Source organism: Pyxicephalus adspersus, chromosome 12 (genome assembly GCF_032062135.1).
Source record: "Pyxicephalus adspersus chromosome 12, UCB_Pads_2.0, whole genome shotgun sequence".
Classification (NCBI taxonomy): Eukaryota; Metazoa; Chordata; class Amphibia; order Anura; family Pyxicephalidae; genus Pyxicephalus; species Pyxicephalus adspersus.
Window position 1 is genome coordinate 25,565,266 of NC_092869.1, and position 15,022 is coordinate 25,580,287.

The 15,022-nt window shown below is 41.0% G+C and overlaps 3 protein-coding genes across 6 annotated transcripts in view; 2 read left to right on the forward strand and 1 right to left on the reverse strand.

Annotated features, from left to right (window-relative positions):
- Positions 1–284: 284 nt before the first annotated feature.
- Positions 285–2,639, reverse strand: LOC140342745 (arylamine N-acetyltransferase, pineal gland isozyme NAT-10-like). Of its 2 annotated transcripts, none has more exons than XM_072429110.1 (2): positions 2,551–2,639; positions 285–1,212 (listed from the first exon to the last, which is right to left on the reverse strand). In XM_072429110.1, exon 2 carries the CDS (start codon positions 1,197–1,199, stop codon positions 384–386), a length of 816 nt encoding a protein of 271 aa, XP_072285211.1. In that variant the 5' UTR covers positions 1,200–1,212; positions 2,551–2,639; the 3' UTR covers positions 285–383. The 2 variants fall into 2 exon arrangements, with proteins under 2 accessions (XP_072285211.1, XP_072285212.1); XM_072429111.1 differs by lacking the exon at positions 2,551–2,639 and adding an exon at positions 1,467–1,642.
- Positions 2,640–7,197: 4,558 nt separating this feature from the next.
- Positions 7,198–13,368, forward strand: LOC140341859 (acyl-coenzyme A thioesterase 1-like). The gene is made up of 3 exons (XM_072427777.1): positions 7,198–7,756; positions 11,693–11,895; positions 12,707–13,368. Exons 1-3 carry the CDS (start codon positions 7,303–7,305, stop codon positions 13,304–13,306), a joined length of 1,257 nt encoding a protein of 418 aa, XP_072283878.1. The 5' UTR covers positions 7,198–7,302; the 3' UTR covers positions 13,307–13,368.
- The window catches only part of LOC140341858 (cytosolic phospholipase A2 epsilon-like), a 46,273-nt gene continuing 44,160 nt past the window's right edge, over positions 12,910–15,022 (forward strand). For 2 of the 3 annotated variants that reach the window (XM_072427773.1, XM_072427776.1), the window contains exon 1: positions 12,910–13,049. The gene's annotated coding sequence lies outside the window, so the exon portion shown is untranslated. The remainder of the gene's footprint in view (positions 13,050–15,022) is intronic. The other variant, XM_072427775.1, reaches the window with a different exon arrangement.

The following is a 15,022-nucleotide window of genomic DNA, read 5'->3' on the forward strand; positions in this document are numbered from 1 at the left end:
TCTCCTCTTTAAGCCATGACCATTTTCCTCTTATCTATGATCATTCACCTCTACTTTCATTGTTTCTTACATCTGTGATCCTTCTCCTATACTTCCAGTCAGTCACAGTCTCATTCCCCTGTAACCATACTCCTTTACTTCCACACATTACACATTATAGAAAGACTATGGATCAAAAAATATATTCACTCATGAAATATATTTATGAACAGGCACACAAAATAGTTGCTAATATATTGATAATTGATAATATATTGATAATGATAAACAATAAAAGGCAACTATAATTTTAAAACTTCATCTTTAATGTTCAAAAATACTGGTCACATAATATTCTGGGTCACATAATATAAACACCCAAAAATTAAAAAAAAACATGACTTTTAATTTGAGTTTGGAGGTGTGATGTCTTCATCCTTAGGTATTAGTTTTCCCTTTAAGACAATCTGAAACTTGTCTCTGAGAAGATCAGGAATCTCATCATCAGTGAGGTCTCGAGTTGATTTTACACATCCACCCCCTTTGGTAAATTCTGTAGTGATTAGTCTGTGCCCCATGTATGTCAGTCTGCCCCGCAGCAGCTGGAGGGAGCACAAGGACTTGCAAGTGAATATAGAACTTGGTGAAGTCTGGTGATATTCACACATCTGCTTGAAGTCTTCAAACTTATGTTCTTCAAGGGTGAATATAAAGAGACTCCTCCAAAGGTCACCATCCTTTCTCTCCAAGAACCATAATTCTTTCTCCATTCGTAACCTAAAAATTCCATTGTCCTGCTCCTCTTCCCATCCATCCTCCAATGGAATTGGGTCAATAATACCTTCTCCAAACCCAACATCACAAAGCCATTTTCTGCCTTCTAGCTCTACCGTCATTATCAGGTGATCAAAATTAGGTCCATATGCACCACTGACTTTGTTCCTTACTCTTGCTGATAAAACTTTGGGCTGGTACCCCAGTTTATCCAGCACCCACAAAAAAAGACCATTGCTCTCATAACAAATCCCACCACGTTTTCTCACAACAATTTTCTCATAGATCCATGATGGTTCCAGTATAATTTTTTCCCCACTGTGAATACTAAGATTTTCTGCAGGCACAGAAAGTACATGATGGCGGTGCAAATTTCGTAGTGCGGAAAGGGAAGGTGGTCCTGAGTCTGTTAAATTGATCCGCTTGAAGTATGCCTTTAGGTCCATGTAAGCAGAATTTCTGTGTAATAAAAAAAAAAATAGAAAAAAAAGAAACAACTTACTACTATGATATTATAAGTTAATGCTTTGTCCCCCTCTGGTCTTCAAAGCCCACATTCCTCATTTTTTTCTATACCAGGTATGGTTACAGTTGCATTAAACGATATCTAAACCCCTCAAAAAGTAATATATTGCACCTTAGATGTGTGTTTTCATTTAACCATTCTGCTTTGAAGCAGAACTAAACCCCCCCCCCAAAAAAAACAAACATACCCTTAATCCCGCAGATCAGTCCATCCGTCAGGAGGTTTATTTATTTTTGTCCTGCATCGTCTCAGTATCCGTCTTCGGCCTGGCAAAGGAGGAGGAAGCAGTGGGTGCCAACATCTTTTTCTCTCTTCTTCCAGGATCTTCCTGCTTCACCCGATCTCTGTGTGAAATCGGCCCTTTTTTTTTATTGATGAAAGGGCTCTTTCTGCCCATGCCTGAGATTATGGCATGTGCAGAAGGAGCACCCATGACCCTCCCGGGATGCGTGACGTAGGTATCCCAGGAGGCTTTGCGGTGATCTACTGCAAAGCCTCCTGGGATACCTACATCACAAAAAAAGGACAAAAAAATTACTTCAAATAAAAGGGTTGTCTACTATTTTATGTAAAGTAAAAATTCAGAGTTTAGGTCCACTTAAGCCACTCCAAATATTAGTGCAACTTAGCCAAACAATTTGACATTTGACAAACAAGGACAGTAGACACTAAGAAACATTGAATATAAATTTAATATGACATTGCGTAATAGAAATTCTAATTTATTATTTGGTATATGTACTATTCATTCTCTGTTTTTATGTTGTTGGTCTTTTATTAAAACCTGTTTAAAAATTCAGAACTTAGTTCCAGCATAGCTCTCACCCTCACAAATGGCCTGTGTACATCGCAGAGATCGCACTTTGGAAATCATTTTTACACTGCTTTTAGCATCACAACAGGCTGTAGGACAATGAGTTTGCAATGACAGTGTGTGTATGTATTGTGTGCATGGGTGTGTGTGATTTGCTGCAGACACTGGATTATGAAGCATTGAAACCTGGAATGCAGTGTTTAAAATATAGAGAGAAACATTAATTAGCATTTTTTCTGCTTTTTCCTATTTTTCGTGTGGTTGTGAAAAATAGAAACAAGCAGAACATGCTTGTTTTTGAACAGTTTTCATTATTATTGCAAGACTGGAAAAGAATGTGAACAGATGATAAATTTATATGAAGAGCATTCAAAGGTCCCCCGTAACATCTAAAAATATGCATTTTTTTCTTTTACAAAGTTTTAACTCTTGGTCAAAAACAAAAAAAAAAACAAACCTTCTGGAAGCACCGAGGCGAATTCAACTTGTAAACTGAAACAGGAAGAGAGGAAGTCACATGACCTCAAATGCTCTTCTGCAACTTATTTGTTCTTGGACAAAGTACAGAGAGGCGTGTTTTTTTTTTTTTTCATGCAGCAGTGCTTGTGTGTTTCTATGTGTGCTATGTGTTATGGGTTGTAACATGAGCAAAAAAACTACAATCTTTAACCATGGTATATTTTTGGACAGTGTAGGATAATGGATGGTAATGAGGGAGTACCCCTCTGTGTTTTTCAAACATTAAACAGTAATTGTTGCTTGTCAGTCATTTAATGATCTAGCATAGTAAACAGCTTCACATCAGCCAAGAAATTACAAACGATTGTCTTGGGCAATGAAAATCCAGCATGTGTAGGGAGCTAAAGTCCGGCCATACACAATACAATTCTATTGCACAATAAATATATAAACATCACATTTAAAGCAGAAGTAAACCCAAACCAAACCCAAAACAAAAAAAAAAAACACACTTACCTTCAATCCTGCAGATCAGTCTGTTTTTTTTTTTAAAGTGTGTTGCACTTCAAAAAAATAAATTTCACTTTAAATAAAAGGGTTGTCCACCATTTTTTTCAATACATTTTTATTTTCACATTTAACAGGAGACTTATGGGGTAGTGCAGAAAATACATTAGGTCCAATATCCATCCGTGACAAAAGTGATGACTGCTTATGGCCACCCTTACAAAGTGGTCCCTTTAAGTGTTCAAAAACCAAAGTACGTAGATTCTTCTATATGTAAGGCTATAGTCCTTTGAAAATAAACAATAGCAATGGGAGGAGTAGGGATCTCCCAATCTGAAGCTGCCCCCGGCCCCCTCTGCTTATGGGACAACCACCCAAAGTCACCTGGAGATTACATTGTAGTGCAACTTATTTCAACTGTTAGCAAGAGGAGAAGAAAAAGAGAAAGAGAAGGGTGGACCCAAAAGGGTTGGGGGTTATGAGAAGGTACAGACTGGGGAACTAGTCATTACATAATGAAAAACTATTGTATCAACGAACCCGGTGTGACAAAGGACAAGAACTTCAAAGCAATAACAATAATAATAATAATAATAACAATCAAAGAAATATAATATTCTATCCAGGGCGACCATACTTTACGGAAATGTGACATGGAATCTGTAAGCATAGTTCTTATTTTTTCATTAACCAGGAACCAAGATTTTATTTTGAACCTGAGCCTATTACCATCTTAGCCGCAGTAAATAGGTGATTCAGCAGCAGTACATGCCTCTGATTTCAAGTTAAGTAGTGCTTCCGTTGGGTGTTTAGGAAAGGATTTGCCCACCAGGGTGTATGCCATCTGGTACAGGGTTGTCTACATTTTATGTAGAGTTCTGAGTTCAGTTCCACTTTAGGCAACTCCCATTATTAGTGCTACTGCGCTCCCATTCATACTTGATCAAAAATTAGGGGGGCGGTGGTGCATCCTTTAAAAAAATAATAATAATCATCTACCCTTTTATGTAAAGTAAAAATTCTGTGTTTTGGTATGCATTAAATCAGAACTAAACCCTGGGATACTAACCTATCCCCATTCCATTTTGGGCGCTGCCATTTTCTCCTTCCTTTCACATCCCGATCTTAAGTCATCTTTATTTTCTAGGCTGGGATGACGTAACTCTTCAGATTATACTTATCCAATCAGAGTGAAATGAAGAGTTAGCATTTTAACAAATAGGTGGCAATAAAGCTGACTATACCTCCGGTATTACGGATATTTAATTCTTTACAAGCCAAGCTGTGGGAACAGGTCACTTTGAGTCTGAGGAGACAACCCTTTTGAGTATCTATTTTACATTTTAAAAAAAAATCAGCAGAGAGTGATAGGTCAATTTCAGAAGCACACTCATTTGAAGTGTCAGTTCTGGCCATGCAGTTGTTCTTTCTTTAGAAAAAAAAAAACATCATGCTGCAGGGCAACATTTGCAAACAAATGGACCTGTGGAGAGGTTTGCTGCTCCTGGACGCATAGGAGCGGTCTGCTATTCACCCAGGAGCAGCTAACTGAGGGGTTTTAGACTCTCTGAAAGAGGCGGTAGTATAGGAACTTAAATAATACAGTAAAACAGATTGCCTTGCATTCATTCTTCATGCGGTAAAAAGACTTGGGAAACCTACATCCACATGGGATACATAAGTCACATATCTGAGGAGGCTGCAGGCTGCTCCTTCTGCGCATGCCTAATATTGGGCTTGTGTCATAGGGTTCATAGGTTGTGTCATAGATTCCTAGAATGAAAATAAGTGCTCAATCTTACGCATGCGCAGTGAGATTGGCCACTTTTTCTAACACTTAGCATCTTACATTTTTGCAGCGCTAGGTCCTAGGTTCAAATCTTAACCAGGACACTATCTGCATGGAGTTTGCAGGTTCTCCTCATGTTTGTGTGGATTTCCTCCGAGTACCCTGGTTTCTTTCCACATTCCAAAAACATGCAGTAAGGTTAATTGGTTTCCCCCCCAAATTGACCTAAGAATGTATTAATGACATATGACTATAGTAGTGACATTAGAGTGTGAGCTCCTTTGAGGAACAGCTAGTGACACGACTATGGACTTTTTACAGCACTACGTAACATGTCGGTGCTATATACCGTGTTTTTCGGACCTGACCATAAGATGCACCCATGTTTTAGAGGAAGAAAAAAATAAAAAAAAAATATTCTGAACCAAAATATATAAAGAAATATTTAATAAAATATAGCAGAATAATATTTAACGAGAGACAGATTGCACATTGCACATAGCACTTTACACATAGCACATTGCACAGACACACTGCACATTGCACAGATATTGCACTACAAGACTATAGTCACAGGAAAGCTACAGCTCCCCCGTCATAAGAGAATGACTGCTACACAGGGGAAAAAAACTGCTAACCAACACTGCTCACCTCACACTGCCCTCCTCCTGCTCTCTCTGCTTTCCTCTCCAATGTTACATGGAGCCTTCTCACACAGAAACACATCCCCAGCATCTCTATAGACATGAGCTGCTGATAAACACTGGGAGGGGGAAGGCAGGGCTCTGCGATGGATAGGATAAAGTAGGGGTGGATGGTTTTATGTTTTTTGTAATCCGGGCAAGGGAGGCCCCAGAACGGAGTGGGCCATGCTGCAGGGGGGATGCCAGGCTAAATGGAACTGCAGCCTCCTGCTGGAGCCCCCTTGGAAGTGTGGGAGGGTATTTGGACCATAAGACACACCCCCATTTAAACCCCACTTTTGGTAGTCCATAAAACACGGTAAGTACTGGATAATAATACAATTTTCAGGAAGACTCATTACATGGGAACTGAGATTGGGTGTCATGAGAAGAGCCTAGAAGAAAGAAGTTGGCAGCACCTGCTGTTTCGTCTGTGCCCTAAAAAGGAGAGAGGCCGGGATGGCATGGGCTCAGTTTGCCAATGAATCCGCATCATCTAATGAGTATAGGATAAGAGGAGGGGCCAACAGAGAACGGGTCTTGCTTATAATTCACACGTTGTTACCTCCAATGCTCCTCACCTAGGTGAAAGGAGAAAAGATAAATCCCTTCAGCTGGGTCCTGGGTAAAGGTAAAAATCAATGCCCAAACACGGGATGTATGAACAGCAAGTGCCTAGAAACTGGTACAGCTGCACAAATGGAGCTCTAAAATTATGATGAAACTTGCCCCCTGGAGACTTAACCTCTTCTCCTCTCTAATCACTATCAACAATAGAACCTCAGATATCATGATTACCTAATTAATCATTCAGTAAGAACCTAAAGTTATTTTCACTTTTTTATCTCAGTTTTTTTTAATAATTATGATCACAACAACAAGATCAATTATAGTAATGGTATTTATAATACTTACCTTACAACACCCTGCATCAACAAAGCCAACAAATGATAGGAACATAGCCCAGTATCCCTCCTCGGCCCGGCGCAGAGGGCCGCCAATATCTCTGCTCTTCTTCTGCGTTCTTCTTCCTACGTCACCTGATCTCGTATTGTTCAGGTGTGAGATCGGGTGACGAAGATTGGGGAAAAACTTGCCGATGCGTGAGATCAGCAATTTTGTTTCCCTATTGATGAAAGGGTTTCTTTTGGGCATGCACAGAAGGAGCAGCCAAGAGCCTCCCGGGATGTGTGAGGTAGGTATCTAAGGAGGGTATGCGCTCCCATTCAGTCCTGACCGCCAAGAACTAAGGGCGACAGTGCTTTTTTTTTTTCTTTTTTTTAAACAAACAAAATGTTTACTTTAAATAAAAGAGTTGTCTCCCCTTTTATGTAAAGTGAAAATTGTGAGTTTAGGTCTGCTCTAAGAGAAGGGACAAGTGACTTCGTGTCAGGCAATATGGAATCTCTTCTCACCAACCATTGCTGCCCCATTGCTAGGGGTCAAACACCTGCATGGTTCAGGGCCACTGACGGAGCCATTTTACAGGTAACGTCTCAGGTAAGTAAATGTTTTTTTTTTACAGCACCCAATAACAAAGTAAGTAGTTAGCCCCTGGGGTGGTAGTTAGGCCCTAGGGGTAGGTTTATACTTCTTCCTGGTGTTGCCATGGTTACTACACAGATGTGAGGTAATGGAGTCAGATAGGGCATAGTACACACTATGGAGCCGGGTGTGATGTGTTTCCCGGGCAGAGGTCGCCGGTTCATAGTCTGCCTCCATCCCTCCTCCATGCTGGGGGCCATAATAAGCCCGGTTAGGTTCTCCCGCTATGACAGGCGCGGTACAGCTGCGGGTGTCCCCAGAGCGCTGCTTGTTTGACGAGCCGCTTCGGCTGCAGGTGAGCGGGCTGAGCCCCGGCCAGGAGGTCGCTCTGGTCACCGAGCTGATCGATGAAGGCGGGGAGCTCTTCACTTCTCGGGGCCTGTACCGAGCCGGGAGCAGTGGAGAGCTGGATATTAGCCGGAGCCCGGCGCTGGAGGGCGGCAGCTTTACCGGTGTAGAACCGGAGGGGCCCCTGTGGGCTCTGCAGCCCCGGAATGGTCTCAGGAGGTTGCTGAAGAAGGACGTGCGGAGCCCTTTGCGGCTAAGCTTCTCCCTCTACCGGGAGCTGCCCGGAGCTTTGCTGGCCAGTGCAGCCCAGGAGAGGAGCTTCCTGAGGGAAGGAGTCCGCCGGCTGCCGGTGCGGGAGGGCGCAGTCCGGGCCACTCTCTTCCTGCCCCCCGGTAAGTGCACACCGGGACAGCGGCTGTCTGCCCCCATACACTGAGTACACAGGGATAGTGACATCTCCAGCAACACAATATCTTCCTTTTATTTATTATCTAGAAACTATTATCTCAAAAATATTACCCAAATATTAGATAAACTTTGCAGGTGTATTGTGGGCTGTAAAAAGCTTTTTTATTGGGGCTCGTTGGCATATGTATGTTGTGGTAATGCAACGCACGAAACATGTATCAATGTTTTACTTTTAAATTTGTCTGGTCAGCCAGGTCATTATTATCGGAAGGCCGAGATGATGTCTCTTATTATTAATAAGCAGGATTTTTATAGCGCCAACATATTACGCAGCGTTGAGTCCCTTCTAAAAAAATGTGTTTTACGTGCTCGATCACTCAGTGTTTTTGGCAAACTGATACACGCATACACAGCATCCACTTCAGTTGCCAGGGAAACCCAGCATTCCTGGCTTCCCTTATGTATGCGCCCGCATGCGAGTTACATCATCCCGGCCAATCAAGATCGTCCGGAGGATGATAAGAAAGATGGCAGCCTCTGCCGCTGGAACGCACTTGTTGTTAATGGCACCCCAGATGCACTACACAGCCATCTGGAAAAGTGAAAGAATGCTTGTGCTCCATTTGGCAGCATTGCAATTGTTCTCCCTAGCCCTTTTTAGCTGGGCGGACCACCCGGCACTTATCACAATACTCAGAGTCCACCACCCGCCTACAATTTCTTTCCACCCAGCTTAAAAAAATTTCTGGGTTAAGCACTGCATACATCTATGTGTACACCACATTGCTGCAGTGCCAAGTCTTCAAGGGGACCTAAACTCATTTAACCTGCCTGGCAGTATACCCGATTGTATCTCAGGCTGGATTTTCCAACCCCATGCCACACTCAAGTCCTACCTGGTTCCCTTGTTCCAGCAGTGTCCTCCAGCAGTGTCCGCGGCATTCTCCAGGGATGCCTGCTTCCCCCCAGCGATGCCAGCTGAACATTGCCAGGCTACACAGATGTCAGCCAGCATCTGCGCCCCAGCATGTGAATGTTGAGGAAGCGAGGCCAGGGGAAGCAGATGCTGGCCGGCATGCGAGTATTAGGCTGGGGCGTGGGAATGGGCGGGAAATTTAAAATAATGAGGATTTTTAAACGTACCACTTTTGCATTTAAAAATCCTCATTATTCATACCGCCAGGGAGGGTAATAAAAAATAAAAAAAAGGCTGAAGCACTTTTCTGTGACCTAGGTCACGTATCCCAAGAGGCTCTTGGCTGCTCCACCTGAGATTGGACATGCGAAGAAAGGGCATTTACCTTCACTAAGGGGAAAGATGTTTCTCTCAGTGAGATCGGCCCTCTTTTTTTTTTTCCCCTTTACAGCAGGCTACATCGCCCAAATTCGCACCTGCAGAGTGTGAGATTGGGTGACCTAGCAGGAAGACGAAAACTGATGATGGCGGGGCCAAGAAGAATTCCAGGACTGCATGGGACCAGATCGAGGAAAGGTCCAGCCCAATCAAGGGATCTGCAGGATTAAAGGTAAGTGTATAGGTCTTCCTTTTGCCCATCCAAGGCTGTGCATTCTGGTGCATTTTGTTATTGCATGCAAAAAACATACCACAGCACAAAGTACTAAGTTACTGTTCATTGTGGTTCACCACAAGTCTGTACTCCATGTTTTATTGGTACCCAGGTTTGTCCACCCTGAAAAATGTGCACAAGATCTTAGTACTGAATAGGTTTAATGATGGTTAATGTTACAATGTGAGATTTCTTTGCAGATGGTGTTAAATGATAGTTCAGGAGGACAGTCTAGCAAACATACTCCAGATGTTCTAAATGTTTGGCCTGTTTTCTGTAGTTCAGGGAAAATTATATTGGCTTTAAACCCATATTATAAAACAGATAAAAAAATAGATATTGGGGATTAATCATAGGGACAGGTGGTTGAACTCCCAAGTAAACTCCTCTCTAATTTTAGTTAGCCCTAGTGGCAAAGCCTTACTGATAGGTAAAGCTAGGTTTGAGTAAGCACTCGCCATCAGCGAATGCCTCCCTTAACCCTAGCTATCCCTAGTGACAAGCACTCATCTATTCAGGGGTAAGTTTTTGCCCATAGGGCAAGCCAGGTTTAGGTAAGTGTTGGCTGCCAGTGACCCCTTCCCCCAACCCTAGCTATCCCCAGAGGTAAACCATTATTCATTCAGCGGGTAAGCCCTTGCCCCAGGACAACCTAGAGTTGGGTAAGGTCTTGCTGCCAGGGCTACCCAGTGTTAAGCCAACCAAATTACCCTTTTCAATGCCCTTCAAGAAGCCATTTGTTTACAATATGACCATGAAGGTTCCTATTTGTCCAGATCATCGTATAGCTAGTAGTAGTTAGACATATTTAACTGGATTTGTTGTCATGTTAATAGACTTTCCCTTCTCATCCTTGTAGCTTCTACATTTTACGTTCTTTAGGTAGGGTATTCTCCAAACTGAGGGGTTCTTTCAATACATGAACATCACATGCGTGTCTGATTATATTTCTAATATTGTACAAAAGCCTGTTGTCCACTTGCTGCACAACTTACAATTATTATCATTAATTACGAGAACAACTTTTTATTCTTCACGGGTTACAAAGTAGAAAACATGCTTCTGATGAGAGATATTTCTCAGTTCAGACCTTAGACCTAACATCAGATTCTATGTCAAGTGAATGTATGATAAGAATTATGTAAAGGTTAACTCTATTGCATCTAACAAAGATCAGAGTTCTTCCTGACTACTCTATCTTCCTTTCTGCCCAGAAGGACAGTATCATCTTCGAGTGGAATTAAACAGGGGCTGCATCTTTTTGTCTAAGGTGTTGGTCCATAATGTTATAAATTTTGAGGCCCACATTGTTAGCAGTTGTTTGTGACATTCGGATGTACTTGCTTTGATGTTTTACCACTCATCCAAGTGGTTTCCTTAGTTTTTGTGAGTGTCTGAAACATAGCCCAGTATCTATAGCCACAAGGTCAACTCAGTCACTTTAAAACACTGAATGCCTGCCCCTTACTTTGTGGTTCTGCAGTGATTACATAATGTAAATCAAGTACCAACTTTCACATTTCATTATGTTCCTGTAAAACTAACAAATGCCTGGCAATGGTTTAAATTGGAACTAAACCCGCTATACTTGCATGTCCATGTTCTGTCACGGCTTAAATTTTCTAGCTTCTTTTCCTTCGCAATCCTTAGGCCACCTTGACTGGCTGGGCCAGTGGGATGTAAATCCTGAAGCAGTGTGCGGGAGTTCATTCAGTCCCAGCAAGTACAGAGGATGCCAGGAATCCCTGGCAACCAACACTTAGCTGCACATATGCAGCACAGAAAAATATAGCAGCTGGGTGGCAAACTGGCAGGTAAGAACAGTTTTTGCAGAAGGGGCATTGCCTGTCCCTTTCTGCAATAACCACCGGCCTGAACCACCCATGGTAAAAATGGGACTTTAGTTACTCCTTTTGGCAATAAATGGTGGGGTATTCCAGTGATTGTTAGAATTAAGAAAGCCACTTAGATGAGTGGTAAAACCATATCCAGAGTACCCTGTTTATTTAGGACTGTGTGTACTCCTCTCACAAGTATTTCCCTCACAATATTACACAAAATGGTCAGTGTGAGTAATAACCAAGAAAGGGGAGACAAATTTTAACATTCTCCCCAATTGCACAGTGAACTGACTGGATAATAAATACTGATTTTAAATGACAAGGGTACAGTTTTAAAAATATTGTTATTATATTATTGTCATATATTGTAACATATCAATAATTGCTTGTTTACCTCAATATTTCTGTATATAGGTTAATACATATTTTTTAACATATTATTAATATCATATTATGTTATCATTAAGCATATTAAACAAGTAGAATGTCATTTCCGCTGTCTCTTGTGTAGGACCTGGCCCATTTCCTGGTATCATAGACCTCTATGGAACAGGGGGAGGTCTGATGGAGCACAGAGCCAGCCTCTTGGCTAGCCATGGCTTTGTGACCATGGCACTTGCGTTTTTTGATTATGATGACCTTCCTAAGCATCTTGGCGGGCTTCATCTGGATTACTTTCAGGAAGCTTTGGAGTTCCTAAGACATCACCCAAAGGTATTTTTGTACGTCTTGAAATAATGACTTGGTGCTATTTGAAATATATTGCCTGCGTTAACACAATTCTCATCAACACAGAGCCAATCTCTGTGCACATTGGGTGTAATTCTGAGTTGGTCTTTGTGAAGATCACAGTCGGGTTTTGAGTCGGAGTGAAACATCCTCAAGGTCTCCTGTTACCACAGACAGCAGTACACATTAACTCTTTTTTATTGCAGGTGCCATCTGTGATAATGTCATTAGGTGCTGAATCTGCATGTAAAGATGGCCAACAAATAGTCCTTTAAAACGGGCACATTTACCTCCCACACTGGGCCTGAAATAATGAAGCTCTGGAGAATGGAGAAGAGAGACTATTGTGGATGAACCATATGGAGAGATCCAACAAACTCGAAATTGATTTCTTGATAAGCATTTGCATTAGCAGGCAAATGCTTTTTAGGAAATGCATTTCATGTTTGTTGGATCACCTAGGTTCACCTATGATAGTCTTCTTCAGTCTTGGAGAGCGTTAATAAATCAGACGTGTTGTGTTATACTGCAATTTTAGGCGCATAACTTTATTTCTAGATTAAAACCTTTTTGGATTTTTTGCAATGTTTTATAGTAAAACTAGGTAAAATTCTGTAAAATTGGAGGTTGAGCAGTAATAGACTGTAAAATCCATTAGTTGGGTTTGCACTGCGAATAAATGGTTCCATTTATTATTAGTTTTTAGGTATTTTGCAGAAATTATGAGTTTAAATAATAAAAAAAAAGTTTGGATACAATGGTGAATACTGAATCTGTGTCTGTAATGTTTTCATAGGTTACTAAACAAGAAATTGGACTCATAGGCCTTTCTAAAGGCACTGACCTAGCATTCACAATGGCAACTTTCCTACCTGGAATCAAGGCAGTTGTCGGTATATCTGGCTGCAATGCCAACACGATGGCCCCATTACCATGTGACGGCTTTGTGTTACCATGCTTGGGGTTCAGTGCAGAGAAGATAAAGTTTACGGATACTGGTGAAGCTGATTTATCAGAATGTATGGATGATCCTTCAGACCCTGCATTTCAAGAGTGCCTCATCCCAGCTGAAAGGTCCTCAGCTGCCTTCCTCCTCCTATCCGGTCTTGATGATAAGAACTGGCCCAGCGCATTATATAGTAAGCAGTTTATTTCATGTCTTAAAGCACACAACAAGGATGTGGAATGTTACTATTACCCTGGGACTGGCCATCTGTTGGAGCCCCCTTATTTTCCTTTGTGCAAAGCTTCCAAACATAAGCTATTAGGGATGCCCATGTTATGGGGGGGGCAGCTTAGAGAACATGCCAAAGCACAAGAAGATGCATGGAAAAAGATCCTAACATTTTTCTCAAAACAACTAAAAGCCAATCTCACCACACACAGCCGCCTGTAGCTACAAAAACACCAATGTATGATTTGTGATGTCACTATGGAATAAATGTGTTTTTAAAGTAATATGCCAATTTTAAAGCTTTCAGCATTTACTCGATAACTAGAAATGAGATTTTCATTAATATTTGTCTCCCTTTTGATTTGTTAAATATACCATTTAAAGAATTTAGTTATAATATATAACAATATAGGAAATTCCTCTACTCAAATATCAAACATATAACAACCATCTTTAGAAATAAAAACATATTATACAAGCAACATCTCCTGTGTAAACACCAAATTGATGGGTTACAAGTTGTGAACACGTTTCGTGGACTATTGAGATCTGCTTCTTTAGGACAGTTACAGGAGATCTACAAAAGTATCAAAAAGTATTAAAAGTATGGTAATACATGATCCAAAAATGAATTTGTACATAGGTGTGTGTACATACATATTAGATTTAAACTTACAAAGTTGCCTACATCAGACCAAGCATCTCATGACCGAAAAGTTGTTTCACCAGTTAAGCAAGAGGGGGGCAGCAGCAGCAGCTAATGCGTACGTCTCCAGATGGAATCCTATTGGTTCTTTCAAAATGACAACACCAAGTAGACAGGAATGGTTAGAGATAATTAGCTTAATCCCTATTTGATTGAATACATGCGTGGATAACACTTCTGTTATTGTCTTTTCATCATAATTTTAATTCTAGAGGGAGTTATTATATATAGAATCTTCAAATCACGTGGATGCCTATAGTTGTATATGTAAGTTAATTGTAAAAGAAATACCTTGTGATGGTGTCACAAATCCAGCACTGTCCTATACTCTGTATAAGGCACCAGAAAGTGTTTTCGGACTACAAAACATCTTCCTGCTATGTTAAGAAGAAGAGGAGAGATAAAGGTGTTCTGTTTACCCCAAAACACCCCCTATTCTAGGGGGACAACGCTGCCCATCCACAGATACAGTACAGCAAGCATTATCACTGGAGGACAGGAAGTTGCTTATTGGCTGGATCACCAGGTCAGAATGCACCTTCAGCCCGCAGCCACCATTTCTAGAGACTTAAATACATTGCATTACACTAATTCCTCAGATTAGATATTCATTAGGCTGTCATCACATAGTCAGAAATCAAACTGAAGCTATCTCATCTGCTTGACCGACTGTTGCTGGTAAGTCTATGATTCTTCCAGGAAAAATGTAATTACAGTTAAGCAGAACTGTTTCAAATGTTCCAGATTTTTCTTGGTAAACCTGTTCACGTGCTGTTAAGTAGTAGTTTGGTGCACTTGGTGCATGAATTAAAGACAAATTCCCATTATTATTAGACATTAATAATGCTTTCAAATTAGAGTACCTGATTGATCATCTAGTGCAACCTGACCTGAGGAGAACAAATTGCTCATTGCTCAAGGAACCCCTAGCAATCTCTGTAGGAACCCTAGGCTTCCATGGAACCCTTGTTGAGAAACGCTGGTCTAGTGTTTAGTACTCTTTAAAAAAGGTGCCCCGTGTAACTAGCAATGACAGGTCATCATAGGTGTTACTGACACCAGGAATCCAATGCTAAAACAGAATAATCCCTCATTCATTGTTATAGTGCAACACATACACATCAGAAAATGCATTCCTAAAGGAAAAACGCCACTTACATTTTATTAATATACCTACAAAATTGCTACTTATATTATATTGCTATGTTATAAAAATGACATTTCTGTTTCAA

Coding starts and splice junctions, on each gene's coding strand:
- LOC140342745 (XM_072429110.1), bottom strand. CDS start 1,199: ATGGACCTAAAGGCATACTTCAAGCGGATCAATTTAACAGACTCAGGA.
- LOC140341859 (XM_072427777.1), top strand. CDS start 7,303: ATGACAGGCGCGGTACAGCTGCGGGTGTCCCCAGAGCGCTGCTTGTTT. Junction 7,757..11,692: donor CACTCTCTTCCTGCCCCCCG/GTAAGTGCACAC, acceptor TCTCTTGTGTAG/GACCTGGCCCATTTCCTGGT. Junction 11,896..12,706: donor TCCTAAGACATCACCCAAAG/GTATTTTTGTAC, acceptor ATGTTTTCATAG/GTTACTAAACAAGAAATTGG.